The sequence below is a fragment of the Rhinolophus hipposideros genome (genome assembly GCF_964194185.1).
Source record: "Rhinolophus hipposideros genome assembly, chromosome: 3".
NCBI lineage: Eukaryota > Metazoa > Chordata > Mammalia > Chiroptera > Rhinolophidae > Rhinolophus > Rhinolophus hipposideros.
The window spans coordinates 5,262,414-5,278,006 of NC_138049.1; the positions used below are offsets into that span (position 1 = coordinate 5,262,414).

A 15,593-nucleotide genomic window follows, 5' to 3' on the forward strand; every position below is an offset into this window, starting at 1 on the left:
GACAGGGGCTTTGTTTTGCTGATGCCAAATCCCCAGAACTGTGTTTAACTAGTTCTTACCTTAAAAAAAAAAAAAAAAATGAGTTGTTGATTGAATGAATGAATGAATAATGTTTGCATCTAAAAATTATTATTTCCACTAAATGAAGTGAAAGAATTATCCATCCTGTTTTGAAAATTTCAACAGAGATTATTATACTACATAGATATTACGCTATGAAATTTTCCCTAAAAATATGAAAACAAGGTAATTTATCTCAAGTAAGTTGTTTATAAAGAAGGCTGCTTCATATTAAGTAGATTTTTTTTAATCTTGTAAGCATAGTTATTACATTTGGCAATACTGAAATATTTGATTTTCCAGAACTATGACTTTAGTGTAAAGCTATGTTTAAAAACATGATGATGAACAGAGGTTTATAAAAAGAAAGAATCTAACTAATATTTTTTTACGTCTGTGAAAAACATAACATTGAAAAGTGTGTTATGCAGAAGAAAACAAATAATTAGCTTGAACGGTTATGGTATTCTGTATTGCTGATAGTCATCTTTGAAATACATGCAGAATGACTGCAGGTACGACAAGCAGGAGCTTTAGTCTATTTCCGATAATTTTAACTACTGTGAAGCAACTCACACATTCCATAACCAGAACATCACTTTGTGTAGCAACCTGGAAATCTGGCCTATGGGTCCTGAGGTAATCTGTTCCATTCATGTATTCTAAAGATGTGGTTTAGGAATAAGGTATTAGGTTTGCAACATTTATGTAAAACAAATAATGTGACACTGGAAAGCAATAGTATTCATTTAACATAATGAGTTGCTATGCAATATGTTAGAGCCTCCCAGAGTGTAGATTATACAAATTTGAAAGCTGCATTTATTATTTATATCTCTTTCCCAGATAGGTGCCTACTCAGTAGTAAAACCAGGTTTAGCATACCAAATTTAAAGCTGTTCAGCAGATCCAAGGGCTTTTTTTTAACCTACCACGCATGTAGCTAAAACCATTTGTGTACATTTTAAACCTTTTTTTCCTTCGTAGTACTGAGACTATTTTAACTACCACAAATAATAGAAATGAAATATGCATTGTATTAATAGCCAGAGATACTGAATTAAAGCTTGCATTTTTTAAAAAAAAATATTATTTAAAAGGTCTGTCTGGAAAAACACTTCATATTAAGTTGCCTTTCAGTATTCCAACAGGCTGACGCCTTTTGTAAGAAAGAGTTGTTTTAGAGTAAATGTTAGGATATCCTGATATCTCCTCGGTTGAATTGATGAGGTTTTTCACTGTAGATTATCTACTGAGTTTATGTTCCCAGCTGTACATAAGCACATGCCAAATTTTGCGAAGAAAGAGTTTAAGATTGCTAAGGACTCCCCTTCCATAAGGCCCCTTGCTGAGCAGGGCTAGTTTAGGAATCAGTAAGTAAAGTAAAGGGGGCCTTTTTGCATCATAAATAGCTTAAGAGTAATTTGGGGTGGTCTAGAAACCACGAGTTATTAGGAAAGTGCTTATCATGGGCATGTCGCTTGCTCCGAATCCTTTCTAACAACCTAGCCTGGACCTCCACACAATGCTGGGCCCTGTGTGCCCCCGGCCGGGCAATTGCGCGTTTTGGCAAAGCCCACCCAGGGCACGGGCTCAGAATCCATCCTAGGGCCGGCCAACCTCTGTAACCTGCTGTCACCTGATTCGGAGCGAGTGCATTCAATTCGGGAAGATCACTTACGACCGAGTTTTTCATCATGGCTTTGACTGTGAAGCCCTCAGAGAGCAGGGAGTGAGGCTGGTGCACCGGGAGCGGCTGTTGCGCCAGCAGCTTGGTCCTCTTCGGCATCTTGTCTGGGCATTTGTTTAAGCTCAAGGTCTCTTTTTCTGCCACCATCTTCCTAGAAAATGTCTGGTTCTCATAAAAACGTGTGGTACAAGAGTCAGTGGGTTTTACGGAGGTGAGAAGGAGGTCGGGAAAAAATTGTAAAAAACAACGTTAATGGTAGGAATTCAACCCCTGGTAGTGCCCAGGTGGATCCAGGTGTTTGGCAGCTCCTAGGTGAAGGGAGTTGAGGGAAGGGGAGGGGCGGGAAGAGGGCTGGACCTTGGCTGGGGCTGCAACCAGCTTCCAAAGCTAAGTTTCCTGGTTGCTAAGCGACGCGTCAACACTGAGGCCGAATGGCCGCACCCCGCCGTGACGAAAGTTTTCTGGGTCCTAAACCGGAAGAGCGGCGGGCGGCGGGCGGCCGGCGGCGAGCCGAGAGAGGAAAAGCTGAGTTAAAACTACAACTCCCAGAAGGCCCGGGGCTGCGCGCCGTCTGCGCGTGCGTATTCCGGCTGCCAGGCGCGGGGAGGGGAGTCCTGGATATTTTAACCTCGGAGAGCGCCGCGGGTGGGAGGCGCGCGCGGGCGACAGTCTGCGCGTAGGCCCTTTCCAGCCCAGCAGTCTCCATCTGCCCAGTGACCATGATCGGTACGTGGTGCCTGTCAGGTACAGCCTCTCTGCGCCGCCATGCGCCCAGCTGTGGTGCCATTCCAGGCCTCGGACGACCGGGGGATCCCTGGGTGCCCACCGGTGCCAACTGTCAGTGGCAGGGTGGCAGTGTCTGTGCCGTCCTCAGCCAGCGCCCGCAGCTTCCCAGTGCGCGCCGTGGTCCCGCAGAATGAGTGTGTCTGTCGTTCCGAGCCCCGACTCCGCCCCTGGTTTGACAGGCTTCCCGCCGCAGCCAAGTCTGGGAGCGCAGCTGGTGTGCGCCTGCGCGCCCCCCCAGTGCCGGGGGGTCCCACGGCGAGCGCGCTGCCCCCGGACCCGTGGGGTCCGTGGGCAGGCCCGTGGGCGGTGCTTCCCCGCCCCGCCCCGCCCCCCGCGGTCCGTCCCTCAGGGCACCTTGGCGGCCGTCCTCCAGTTTAGCACAGACAGACGTCGTAGTCTGCACCCACTGTCGGTGGGGCTCCCAGGGAAGCCCTAGCGGAGCGTTAAACGCTAACGGAAAGCACCTGGTGGTGATGGTTGGGCTCCTCAGACTCCTGCGGAAGAAATTAAACTTCGTGTTCCCTTGCATTGTTTCCTTTTAAATCTCTCATTGGAGGTCTGAGATGAAAGAATAATTAAGAGTAAATAATAACAAGTAAACCTTTTTGCATGATGAAGTAACGATTCAGCATGCAAAGTTATGTTTTTCTCGAACACAAACTGACCTAGGTGCATGATTGCCAGTAAAGCTTTGGAAGGGGCTATTGGACTTGTGTACAAACACTAAAATGCACAACATTAGCAAAAATCCTCTATTTCAGGGTGGTTAAGCCAATGCTGTCTTAAGGGTGATTTCTGAAAGTTACTGGGAATGTTTAGTGTGATTAGAAACCGTTGCTTCTCGGTGCCCACCATGGTTTATTATGTAAGTTTTGGGAATTGATTGTGACAGAGGCTTGCTGTAGAATTTGTATTGATGAGCTTATTTGGAGATCATTCCTGATGCGTGCCATGTAACACTTTTGACTACAAGTGCTTTCGAAGTCAGATGTCTATCCAGAAAGATGAGAGGTGGATTTTTAAAATGTGTGAGTTTTTATGCACTGATAAGCGCTTCTTAAGTCTTTTATTTATTAAATTAATGTTAAGTAAAACATTCTACCTGCTACTGGGTGAATCACGCCAGTTAACGGACACTGCCTTTGCAGCGATGATAGAAACCAAAGGGTGTTGTCAGGTTTTCTTAATTTTCTAGCGTGGCATGATTTTTCAAAGTTACCAACTTCAGAAAAATGTATACATTTTAATGAATCGTTTGAGTCTTTTTAGGTGACAGTTACACAAGATCCACTTAAATTTGTGTAAGCACAACTTTGAATCAAAACCAAGTAGAAGAAATTTTTCAAAATCCTTGTCGTCAGTATTCTACAGAAAAAAAGTATACCTTATTTTGAAGACAGTTGTGCAAATGTTATTTTAATTCAACTTAACTAGTGCATGGAAAATTTTAAAAGAAATAAATTTATGGTAAAGCTATATAAAGACAAGGACTTAAGATCTAAAAATCATCACTAAATTCTAAATTGTTATCTAATAAATGGCTTTATAACTATAAGGATGAAATATGCTTAGGCAGTTTTGTTTAGTTTTTACTTGGGATTTTGGAACACAAGAGGGAAGAGCGATCTTTTGATGTGATGATTATACAGCTCTCAATAACTGGTATTGACACGAAGACTATAAGGTAGATTTTTAAGAGTGTTTTTTATCATACTCCAGCTGTTCTTCATCACGCAGTGCAAGTAAATGTGTTTTACAACATAAAAAATTAAACCCATGCCCCAGCCTACGAAAAGTACCTTACGCATAACAATCATGAGTACAGTGTGCAACAAATTATTTTATATAACTAGTTGCATTGCCTAAATCTGTCGGTGGGCACATTTTAATAAAAATCTTAATTGTCCGTTTTGGGCCTGGTTATGTTGAATAGTGGTAAAGGTAAGTGAAAATGGAAGCAATTGAAGGGAAGTCTGACAGTGATGGATTTTCTATTTCCATGACTAAACTTCAGAGCTGGGAAAGGTGTTACAGCTTATACCCGTGATCAGCTGGAGATCAAATTATATGTAACTATATATTGAGAATTGTTTTTTTTCCCCCAATTTAAAGACCTGTGCTACTCAGAACTTGCCCCTTTCATGCCTGTGCTCTCTTTAATTGCTATACCTTCTTTAATGCAAATAGTACTCTTCCACTTTATTTAAATCTTGGGTCACTTTTGAGGAAATGAGTTACTTGATAGAATAAGAGTAAGGTATTGCCTCTTTACTAATAAAATTACCTTCCTTTTCCTTCTTAAAACCCAGATTTCCTTCTTGGCACTGAGACTGTTTCAAAAGCACTTACATTTCTCACTTGGATAATGATTGATATGTTAAATGCCCTGACCCAGACAGCTACAGAAACATAATTTAATTGAAGTCAGTGAAAAATTACAACTTTGTGAGAAGTATGGAGAAGAATTTCAAAATAATATAACATGGAATGGAAAAACCTTAAGAAAATTCAACTTAGGAAATATAACTTTTGGCATCTCTGTTAAAAATATATTTCAACCTTTTAAAAAATTAGCAATTCTTTGTGTTTAAAAATTGAATTTTAATGGTGATATTTGTGGTATATTGTAAATCTCCTATAGAACTGGATTGGTATTTTAATAGTATCAGATATTGAAGTGCATCGATATATGTGCAACATTGGTGCTAGTATTGAATTCAACCTCTTACTCTTTAAGATTTTGATTCATTAAAAAAACAATAATTAGAATATAGTCTCTTCTGTACCTTGTTTAACTTAACATCTCTTAGAAACTTACATATCTGCATGTGCAAGTATACCCCATGGTAATTCCTGCCCAGTCTTTTATTTTATGGATGTACATAAAGCATGCAGATACTCTCCAATAAATGAGCATTCAGTAAATTTATAGACAATTGCTACCATCGGGAATATTTGTGTTCGTATTTTATTTGCATAACTGTGTATATATGTAAAGTTAAGAACTTTATATTACAATTTCTGGGTGGATTTTGTAGACAGGGTTTGTAGATTTTGGATTTTGCAAGGTATTTCCAAATTGTTCTAAAGTAAGTCTCCCTGTTTTACACTCCTGTCTGTTACAACAGGGTAGCTAACAGCTGCCTTGCCCCTCTGGCTGAAAAATTACAGAAAGATATTCCCTCCAGAGCACCTAATGGATTTCCTCTCTCTTCCTAGTTCCTCTCCCCATAGGCTTAGTGCCTTTGAGCAATGCGCAAGTTACACAACTGTCCTGGGTGGTTCTGACCTTCCTGACAGTGTGTACAAGAGACCCCATTTCCCCAGTGTCCTATAAAAATATTTTTATTTTTGCCTTCATAGATGAAAAACAGTCTATTTTAATTTTTAGAATGAATTTAAGAAGAAAAAGAAAACCCTCTCACTTCTTATTTTATGATGCTTTATTTTCATGAAAGCAGATCCATTAATTGAGCACCTATTATGTTTCCAGTACTGCTCCCGGTGTCAGGGATTCATGAGTGAAAAAAACAGGAACCAATGCCCTGCCATCATGAATGTGCAGCCTAACTTTACTATTTGCCTACATATTTGTTTTAAAGCTTGTTGTGGTGAATTTTAAAGTCTCAGAATTTATATTTTTGGTTGAGTATACTGTGTACTGCTACTTGCCCTGACATTTCAATAATTTTAGATGAAGAATGACCCATTCTTCATTATAAGTTCCCAGAGGAGGCTCTAAAGCTTTTGTTTATGATGAGGTAGAATTATGTTACAAAAGAAGTTCTACTAAATTTTTGCATAGAATATTTTGCATAATTATATACAGTCCTTTGGGTCCAAAGGCTCTCTGTCGTGCGGGGTGGAACTGCGGGGTCTCATCTCCCACTCCCCACACAAGAACACAGGACACAGTGAGGCCAAAAAGGAACACCTACGGAGCCATAGATAGGGGAGTCATACTACTATGTTCTCGCTGGCGGCTGGGTTGGAGACACAGGAAGCAGGAGCCACACGATCTGCAACCTGCTGTCCACTTCTCTGCAATCTGCAGCCTGCACTCCGCCATTCTAACTGCAGTCCGCCCTTGCCAGCCACCATCTTCTTGCTAGCCCCCATTCTCTGCTAGCAAAGCCATGGCAGTTATATTAGTGGCCAGTGGCTCACTGGTTACAGCTGACAGCCAACTGGCCACAGCTGACGGCCATCTACTATCTGAACCAGCACCCCTCCATGTGAGGCCGAGAGCCTGGAAACTGCTCTCTGGGGCTCTGTCTCCACACTCTCAAATGATGACCTATGCCCTTTTCAATTTTGGAACTATATCTAAGGATTTTTTTGAAGTCTGCATCTTTTTTTTTGAAAGCTCGTAGCTTCATTGCTTGAAATGTGACAATGAAAGTACTTTGTGTTAAGATAACGCAAATCCATTTCTACCTCCAAAGCTTCTTTGAAAAATGCAAAAAAAAAACCCAAAAACTCCTTACTTCGAAATGCTTCATATTCATGGAAGCAGTTTCAATGCAGAATACTTTATTCTGTTAGCTTTTAGTTCTTTGATCAATGAAAATTGTTTCTTACCTGCTGTTTCTTCAGCCTTTAATTGTGGCCCGGTGCTTATTCAGTGTTTCTGTTTTAATTTGCATTTAATGAGCTCATTTGAAATGCTTCTTTTGTAGTGATCTGAATGGTTTCTCTCTTAAGTCTTGTAATATTAAAGAAAGAGATTCATGTGACAGCTGGCTGATTTATGGTGCAGCCCCCCTTCCCGTTTGTTTACTTCATCCTGTAGGAGAAAATCTTGGTTAAAAGGAATTGCAGCAATCCAACTCTTTCCCCCAGCGCTGTGTCCTAATTACCTAGGGCTTCCACCAGGTTATTCCAATATCAGTTTTCACTAAATAGAAAACTTTCTCCCTTCTCAGGCATTGGGTCAGGTGGTGCTATGAGGAGGGCTCCACCTGGGTGGTGCACGTATATATATTGTCTGTGGGGAAGGGACACAGAGAAATATAAAATACAATATTTGTAATTTCAAAAGTCTTTCACCAAAAGCCATACGGCCCCCAATGAGTTTGTGACATAGTTGGACTGATAAGACATAGTTAGGGTAAGGACTTGACCATCTTCCCAGCAGAAGCAGAGTAATTAGAAAGATATGTGTCCACATGAATACACATACACCATCACACCATGGGTTTTCAGGTCTCTTTTCTGTTGCTTACCTTATTCTCTTATCCCTGAATGCATTTCCTCTCCCTAGTACATTTGGGAACTACTGTTCATCCTTCAAGATCCATTCCAAATGCTACCAACTTTATATGAAGTTTTCCGTAAGCTCTCTACCTGTGTATCACCTCTCACCCATTTCTCAGTCTGAACCAATTAGCTCCTCCTTTAGAATCCACCACAATTTTAGCAACTACTATGTTTCCCTGAAAATAAGACCTAGCCGGACAATCGGCTCTAATGCGTCTTTTGGAGCAAAGATTATTTTACTATAATAAAATATGGTAAATATTTATTATAGTAAAATATTTTTTTATTTTATTATAAAATGAAAATAGATTAATTTTTATTTTATTATTTTATTTTATTTATTAATCTTCTATTAATTTTTGCTCCAAAAGAAGCAGTTTTTGCTCCAAAAGAGCTGATTGTCCGGCTAAGTCTTATTTTCGGGGAGACAGGGCACTAGTTGTGAGGCCCTTGCGCATAGTGTAGAAGGTGTACAGAAAACTAAAGGCTTGCAGTCTAAATAGGAAGTACCTTGATAAACATTTATACCAGGAGCACTGGAGAGGACCCCTGAGAGCCTGGGGCGTCCACTGTTTCCAGTTGATCGGAAGGGCAAGGAGGAGTTAACTAGATGATGGCTGCATCCTAACCTGGGGGAAGACAGAGCTGCGCTTTGGGGTGATGGTGAGGGAAAAGGAATGGAGGGCGCGTGGAGAGGCCGGGGCCAGAGGAGGAGGCTGCGCCAGGCCAGAAGGACCTGGTCGGTGAGCAGTGTCGGAGGCTGGGATTTTAGGAGGCAGCGCGGAGGAGTTACTGAGCCACTGCATACACAGGAGCGCTGTGAACAGATCCTATTTTGAAAAGGTGTCTGTGGCTGTAATGGAAAGCTGTTGTAAAGTGCCAAAGTGCCAAGAAGTCCGGGAGACCATTAGTGACTTCTGTTTTCTCTCAAGTAGGAGGTGATCATCCACTGAGTGACGGGGCAATTGTGGGGTAGGAGGTGGCTTTTCTCAGGGTGATGGCACTGATTTGATATGCCATTCACTCATCTCTGATCGAGGGCCATATTTCTAATAGAAATGTTCTTATTGTTGTAGAACGTATTCTCTTTTATCGACAGGTATGCTTTTTTTCATGCTTCGAAAGCTTTGAATTTATTTGTGTTCCAAAAATAACCTGTATGTCCCTCTTTGCTATGCGGCCCATGACACTTGGCGTTCTCTCCATAGATTCTCTCTAAGGGGAGAGGAAGGCTGGCTGTAGCCGGAGCTACCGAGTGACCCAGCCGAGTACAGAGCAGACTCGCTTCCTCTGCGGTATGTGCATGACTCAGATGCCTGGCCACGTACTGAGAGCACGGAAACAGATGTCTGTATTTTTAAGAGTAGTGATGGGTTCTTGATGATTTCTCCAATATTCTTGTGAGACGTGAACAGGGTCCCCTAAAAAAGGGTAGCGTTAGAGCCCTTGATATTGGAAGGGAGAAAAATTGGTATGTATAATATATGGCAACTTTACCTATTCCTCAAATCCCAACCTCATTCAATTAGGAAAAAAATGAATGATGACAGAAACTAATATTGGTATTCCAATTGAGATGTTTTCATTCTTTATCTACATAATTGATGAACATACCAGGTATTCCTGTTATTAAATGTTGTCTGACTTTCAATGCATAAATCAGATGACCTGAGATGAAGTCCTTTGTAACTAACTACATAGTGATTTTTTTAAGCTTATTGTACAAAGTAGATCCATTTTTTGGAACATGGAAAGACAGGAATTATACATCTGAAAGGCACTCTGTACTATTAGTAACATGGAGAAATAGGACTGGAAGTTTGTAATGTCTGTGTTTCTGACGTGAAACTTTGGTTTAGCATTCAACCTGTACTCCCCCTGTTCTCCTCCTTCCTTGATTTTCTCAGAAGCTGGAATTTTAACATTTCATCCATCATCTCACAAGAGCAGCCGGTGTCTGCATAATTAAGAGGTGAGCACTTTCTTTGCTTGCCACTGGGGTTTCCTCCAGGCTTGACTGTTGGTTATGAAAGCGTCTGAGGGTCATGACGTGGAATGTCCTGAGTAAACAGACCAGGAACCACGTGGCTCCTCTCTTGTCTGCAGTAAAACTGTTTGTAGGCTCAGGCTCTACATTTTGCTTTCAAAAGAATCTGGTCCTGATTACAACTTTTCTTTCCTTAAGCCAGAGTTCTGGGGAGTGATGAACTTTGGGCTGGCCAGAGGACAGGCGAATAGTTAGGCTTCCTGCCTGGGCAAATAAAGGTTTGAGAATAATGATTCATGCTCTCGATCTCCTCTCCACCCTTGAACTCTAGCTCGGAGTCCTCTTCAGCTCCCTGGCACGTCCTTGGGGAGTGAAAGGGACAGATTTAAGCACACCTGAGGCAGCATTCTGTGAGGGGCTTCTCGTTTGGGCTGCGGACCACAAAGAGTATAGGACACAGATCAGCTGGCAGTCACCAGCTCGTGGTTTGGGCAGTGATGCAATACCTAAGATGTTTTTAAGCGAAGATGCCAGAATTCACAGTATTGGATAGGAATAGGATGTGTTTTACTGTACAGTCAGTTTGAACATAATTATACAGTACAAATAGTGGAGATCTGATATTTTACTTCCTGCTCTTGTTCATTTAGGAAATGACGAAATCCCAGCCAGTAACAGATAAGGGGATTTCTTCTTTTATCATGGTCCTCTCTAGAGTTTTCTTCTTTATTGTCCATTTTGTGTATGTAGGTGGCAGATGCAATTTCTCATTACATGCAAAGTTTCCATTGAATGTAAAGTTTCAAATGTGTTGATTTTTTCCCCCCATCAGCTTGATTTCAAGGAAATCACCAAATAATCTTATACTAAGTGTATGATGCTAGAGCTTTATACTGGATCTATCTGCTTGTCTTTATACCCTGGCAAGTACTGGGCTTCACAGCACTACAGAACATTTTATAACTCTTTTTTTGGGGGGAGAGGGAGGTTCTTGAATAATTATTTTTATTAAATTTATTGGGGTGATAATTGTTAGTAAATTTACATAGATTTCAGGTGTACAATTCTGTATTACATCGTCTATAAATCCCATTGTGTGTTCACCACCCAGAGTCAATTCTCCTTCCATCACCATATATTTGATCCCCTTTACCCTCATCACCCACCCCCCACCCCCTTACCCTCTGGTAACCACTAAATTATTGTCTGTGTCTGAGTTTTTCTTTCTCATTTGTTTGTCTTGTTCTTTTTGGTTTATATACCACATATCAGTGAAATCATAGGGTTCTCTGCTTTTTCTGTCTGACTTATTTCACTTAGCATTATACTCTCAAGATCCATCCATGTTGTCACAAATGCTCCTATATCATCTTTCCTTAACGCGGAGTAGTATTCCATTGTGTATATATACCACAACTTCTTTATCCATTCATCTATTGAAGGACATTTTGGTTGTTTCCATGTCTTGGCCACCGTAAACAAAACTGCAATGAACATTGGAGTACACGTGTCTTTATAGAGAAATGTTTTCAGATTTTTTGGGTAAATACCCAGGAGAGCGATTGCTGGGTCATATGGTAATTCTATTTGTAATTTCTTGAGGAACCTCCACACTGCCTTCCATAGCGGCTGCACCAGTTTGCATTCCCACCAACAGTGTATGAGAGTTCCTTTTTCTCCACAGCCTCTCCAACACTTGTTTTGAATAATTTTTATTTGGGGCTTAACATCTAAGGAATTTCTCTAGTGAGTCTAGTCATGGTTGTCACAATTCTTTGTGTATAAATTTATTAAAAATGCCTCTGATTTCTGCAGCCAATATAATTATTTCATGCTCAGTAGAGTGCAAGTTAGGCTGGTAAAGTTAGTCAGAGAGGGGGTGGTAAAGCCATTTGAAGTCAGGTCTCTGGAGGTGACACACTTTTTTTTGTCCTCAAGCAATGATGGCAACAGGTTGACAAAAATTAATGACCTAAGACTGAAAAATATGTGTGAATTCTTTAATAGTTGAGAAATATTTTAAAATGTTTAGTGTAAGAGCTTAGTTACCATAAGTGGAAACTCGATAGCATTAGTTGACATTTACATATGAAAAATATTGGGAGGTTTACCCCAAAATTATTTTCTTTGGGTTGTGGATTTTTTTTTTTTCATTGTGGTTTTCTATGTTTTTCAAATATTCAACATGAAGCATATAATATTTTGGAAATACAGAAATGCAGTAAATGTTATAAACATTCTTAAGCATAGGGCAAATGCATCACCATTGTAATATATATATAGAACTGATTATATTTTTGTGACTAATTATGTCAGCATCAAGTAATCTCATGTTTTGGTCATAAAAGTAGTGTTTCCTAGAAAACAAACATTACCATGATAATATCACTAACTTTTTGCAGTAGTATTATATACTACTTAGATGTGGCTCAGCAACTGTATTAGTTTCCTGTTGCCGCTGTAACAAATTACTGCAGGTTTGGTAGCTTAAAACAATGCAGAATTATTCCTTACAGTTCTGGAGGCCACAAGTCCAAAGAGGTTTCGGAGGGGCCAAAATTAAGGTGTTGGCAGGACTCGTTCCTCTGGGAAGCTCCCGTGGAGAATCCTCTTCCACTTCCGCAGGCGCCTTCCCGGCTCCTGGCCGCCTCTCTCCCATCTCTGTTTCTGCAGGCCCGTTCTTCTACTTCACTGTAGTCAAATCTCCCTCTGCCTCTCTCTTCTAACCACATTTGTGTTCACCTTTAGGCGCCACCAAGATAATCTCCCTTAATTAATGGCATCTGCAGAACTCCCGTTTTGCCATGTAAGGTCCGCACGTTTCATGGATGGGGACATGGACATCTGGAGGAGGTGCTGTCCAGCCAGCTGACCACAGTTCCCATTAAGTCTGTCAGCACTTAAAAGCGCATTTTGGCGTGCCTTACACTGAAGTAAAGGCGACAGATAGAGGGCATCGGACTTACAGATCCTACCCGATTTCGCCTTTTCTGAGGCCATTTAAAGGCAGTGCCGTCATGTTACACATGAGGGATCAAGTGTGTGTGTGTGGATTAGTTCATACGCTGGCCAAGGACGTAACTCACGTGTTAAGGTAATGTTTCCAGGTGGCAAAAGACCATGTGGCTCCATGCCAGGTCCCAGAGGGTGGGGTATGCCAGGGATTTGCTGACCATGTTGCTTATTTGTACCCTGGAGAGCCCCGGAAGCTCCATCATGCTTTTGACAAGAAATATTAAGTTGGTGCAAAAGTAATTGAGGTTTTGCAATTTTTAACCTTTTAAACCACAATTATTTTAGTACCAACCTAATAGGACTTCACGCAGCAACACATGATCCGGCAAAGCAGGAGCAAATAACCATTTTATGAGTATTTTGGATTCTGATTGGCCAGTTCACTATGAATGTTAGACAAAATGCTCCTGGGAATACTTTAACATTGTCTTGCCCTTCGTAAGTAATAACTAATCTGGCTAGGTTGAAAATTACACGGTTTTAAATAAATTCTAGGAAAGTTATGAAGGACAAAAGAGAACAAAATTGTGTAGCTTAATTTGCTTCATTTGTTTTAAAGGTGTCACTGCAGAATTTGGTTTCATCAGGCAGTTTTAGCAGAAATATTTGGAAAATATTTCATCACACATTGTTGGTGCAGTTAGGAGAAACTCCAAAGGAAATATGGAATAAATCTTTAAAATAGATGCAGGATTTGATTTGTAAGAAAAGAAAAAGTTCATTTTATATTGGAAAAAAGAAGTTAGAAAATAAATGTTAAATTAAACAAACATTTATTGAGACGGTAAGTTACAGGACCTGTGACAGGCGCCAATTCTGCATATCTAAGTGTGGACGTGGCAATTTAGTGCAGATGCTGTGTACCCAGCAAAATAATGAGCCACAGGAAAGGGAGCTGTCATGGAAGCGTGTTTACTCGTATGGCAAAGCGGGGGCACCTCGGGAGCACACATGGGATTTGAGCTAGACCTTCTGGGCTGACTGGTCTCCTGAGCAGAAAAGAAAATGCAGGAGCGAGACATGGGGCGTTGGAAGCTGACCCTGTGTCAAGGAAGGAGGAAGAGTTGACAGGGACAGAGGATAAGGAGCGGGGAGAAGGAAGTGAGGCAGGATCAGGGTGAGGAGGGACGGGGCCCAGCCATGGCGGTTTCCCAAGTCGCGCTGCAGTTGCGTTTTGCTGTGTGAGTAATGAGGGGCGCACTTGATTTCAACACCAGCAATCGGCACCGTCAGATATATTTTTAGAAAGCTAGCTTTGGCAGCAGGGCTATGTTGAATCTCACTTATTTACTTTTGTAGCATAGAAATTATGACGATACTAATGTGGTCTTTTCCGATTTAATAAAGAGAAGCAGGTCTGCAACAATGGACGCCCCGGCCTGAATCCTAAGGCCCATTTGGGCAGAGGAAGCAAACGTTAATGAATGCAGTGGTCAGTGGCAGGGGACATAACTTGTTCAATCAGGGCTCCTTTAAGACAGTAAAATATGGCAGTGCTTGTGGCTGGCAGTGAGACAAGAAAGAAAATTGGCAGTGGCGAAATTTAACTCTTGAGTCTATTGCACTGCTCCCTCCTTAGAATCGTTAAGCTGTTAGGACAGAGACTCTGAGCCCCAGAATAAAGAGATCCTTCAAAAGGGTTGTGTACTTCAGATTGTTTTGACAGGATCATTTTCCTGCTAAGGTTTAAAGATCTAATCTCATTCCGTTGTAATGTTGTATGTTTACATGTCCACGTCCTTGAAGGAAGAAGTTTGCTTTGTACTTCATAAGTAATTATTGAATAAGCAAAAGTATGAATCAAAGGAGAGGAGACCATTGTCTGACCCCTTGTTTTGTCTTCCCCAATCTCCCTTCCTGGGTCTGCAGTGGGAAGTACTCAGAAGCATCCAAGCTCTACTGATGTTCGCCATGGGGCGGGGGCCTCACTGCATTTAGCTTTGGGGCCTCCAGGCCCAGCATTCTCCCAGTAGGTGTTGAAATGGATGGAATCATTCATACATAGGGGTAATAACTACTGTATGGTTTGATTTGGGTATATACTAAGTGTACTAAAATACTTCATATTCTGAGAAGATGATTCATTCATTTTAGGAGAGAGATTTTGGTCTGTTACATTTTCCTGTGCAAAAATTGAGGCTAACACAAGACGAGGACTTTTTTCTTCCCCCTGCCCCATCCTTTCATGTTTCTTACTGACTCTCTGATGCTTGCCCTTAGAGGGAAACCATTACATTATTTTAATTCTGGAATGAGCCGAGATTTTAAAGTGATTGTTCTATGCGGGATATTTAGAGTATAAATCACGTGGATGCACTCTTCCACCTTTAGCATTAGACTTGACAACAAGAGTAAGTTTGCTTCACTGGGGTCTGTATTTACTTGTTTCCCTACTGCAACTTTTCCCCATGGAGTACTCGCAGTAGAAACATATGCTCAAAGCTTCAAAGTAATTACAATATCACTAAAAGCTTCATAATCACATTACTGAAACTAAACGTTAAAAAATTTGATTTTCCTTGATGCAATCATTTCAATTTAATTTCAGGCTACTGCATGATTGATTGAGGACCGGGCAGGCCAAAGTCAGGGAGTGTTTGTAGTGCCTAAAGCCTTGCACAGAAAACTTCAAGGCAATTTAATTTGGGTAGGAATTCATTTTAATTATTCTGAGGGGTTTTTCTTTTTTTTGATGGAAAAAATAGATTTGTTTTCATGCTGTTAGTGTTTGACTGGCTCTGATATCACTCATACAGTCCTTTCCTGTAGTGTTCACACACCCCCTCTTTTCACCCT

At 41.1% G+C, this 15,593-nt stretch overlaps 2 protein-coding genes across 4 annotated transcripts in view; one reads left to right on the forward strand and one right to left on the reverse strand.

Moving 5' to 3' along the window:
* Positions 1-2,282, reverse strand: part of PACRG (parkin coregulated) — a 480,352-nt gene extending 478,070 nt beyond the window's left edge. For 2 of the 3 annotated variants that reach the window (XM_081044897.1, XM_081044896.1), the window contains exon 1: positions 1,742-2,148. In XM_081044897.1, coding sequence (XP_080901023.1) covers positions 1,742-1,897 — 156 coding nt within the window. In that variant the 5' untranslated portion in view covers positions 1,898-2,148. Of the gene's footprint in view, positions 1-1,741 lie in introns of all 3 variants that reach the window. The other variant, XM_081044898.1, reaches the window with a different exon arrangement.
* PRKN (parkin RBR E3 ubiquitin protein ligase) overlaps positions 2,226-15,593 on the forward strand; it is a 1,140,411-nt gene continuing 1,127,043 nt past the window's right edge. Inside the window, exon 1 of the mRNA XM_081044895.1 lies at positions 2,226-2,476. Within this exon, the coding sequence (XP_080901021.1) occupies positions 2,470-2,476 (7 nt within the window). The 5' untranslated portion in view covers positions 2,226-2,469. The remainder of the gene's footprint in view (positions 2,477-15,593) is intronic.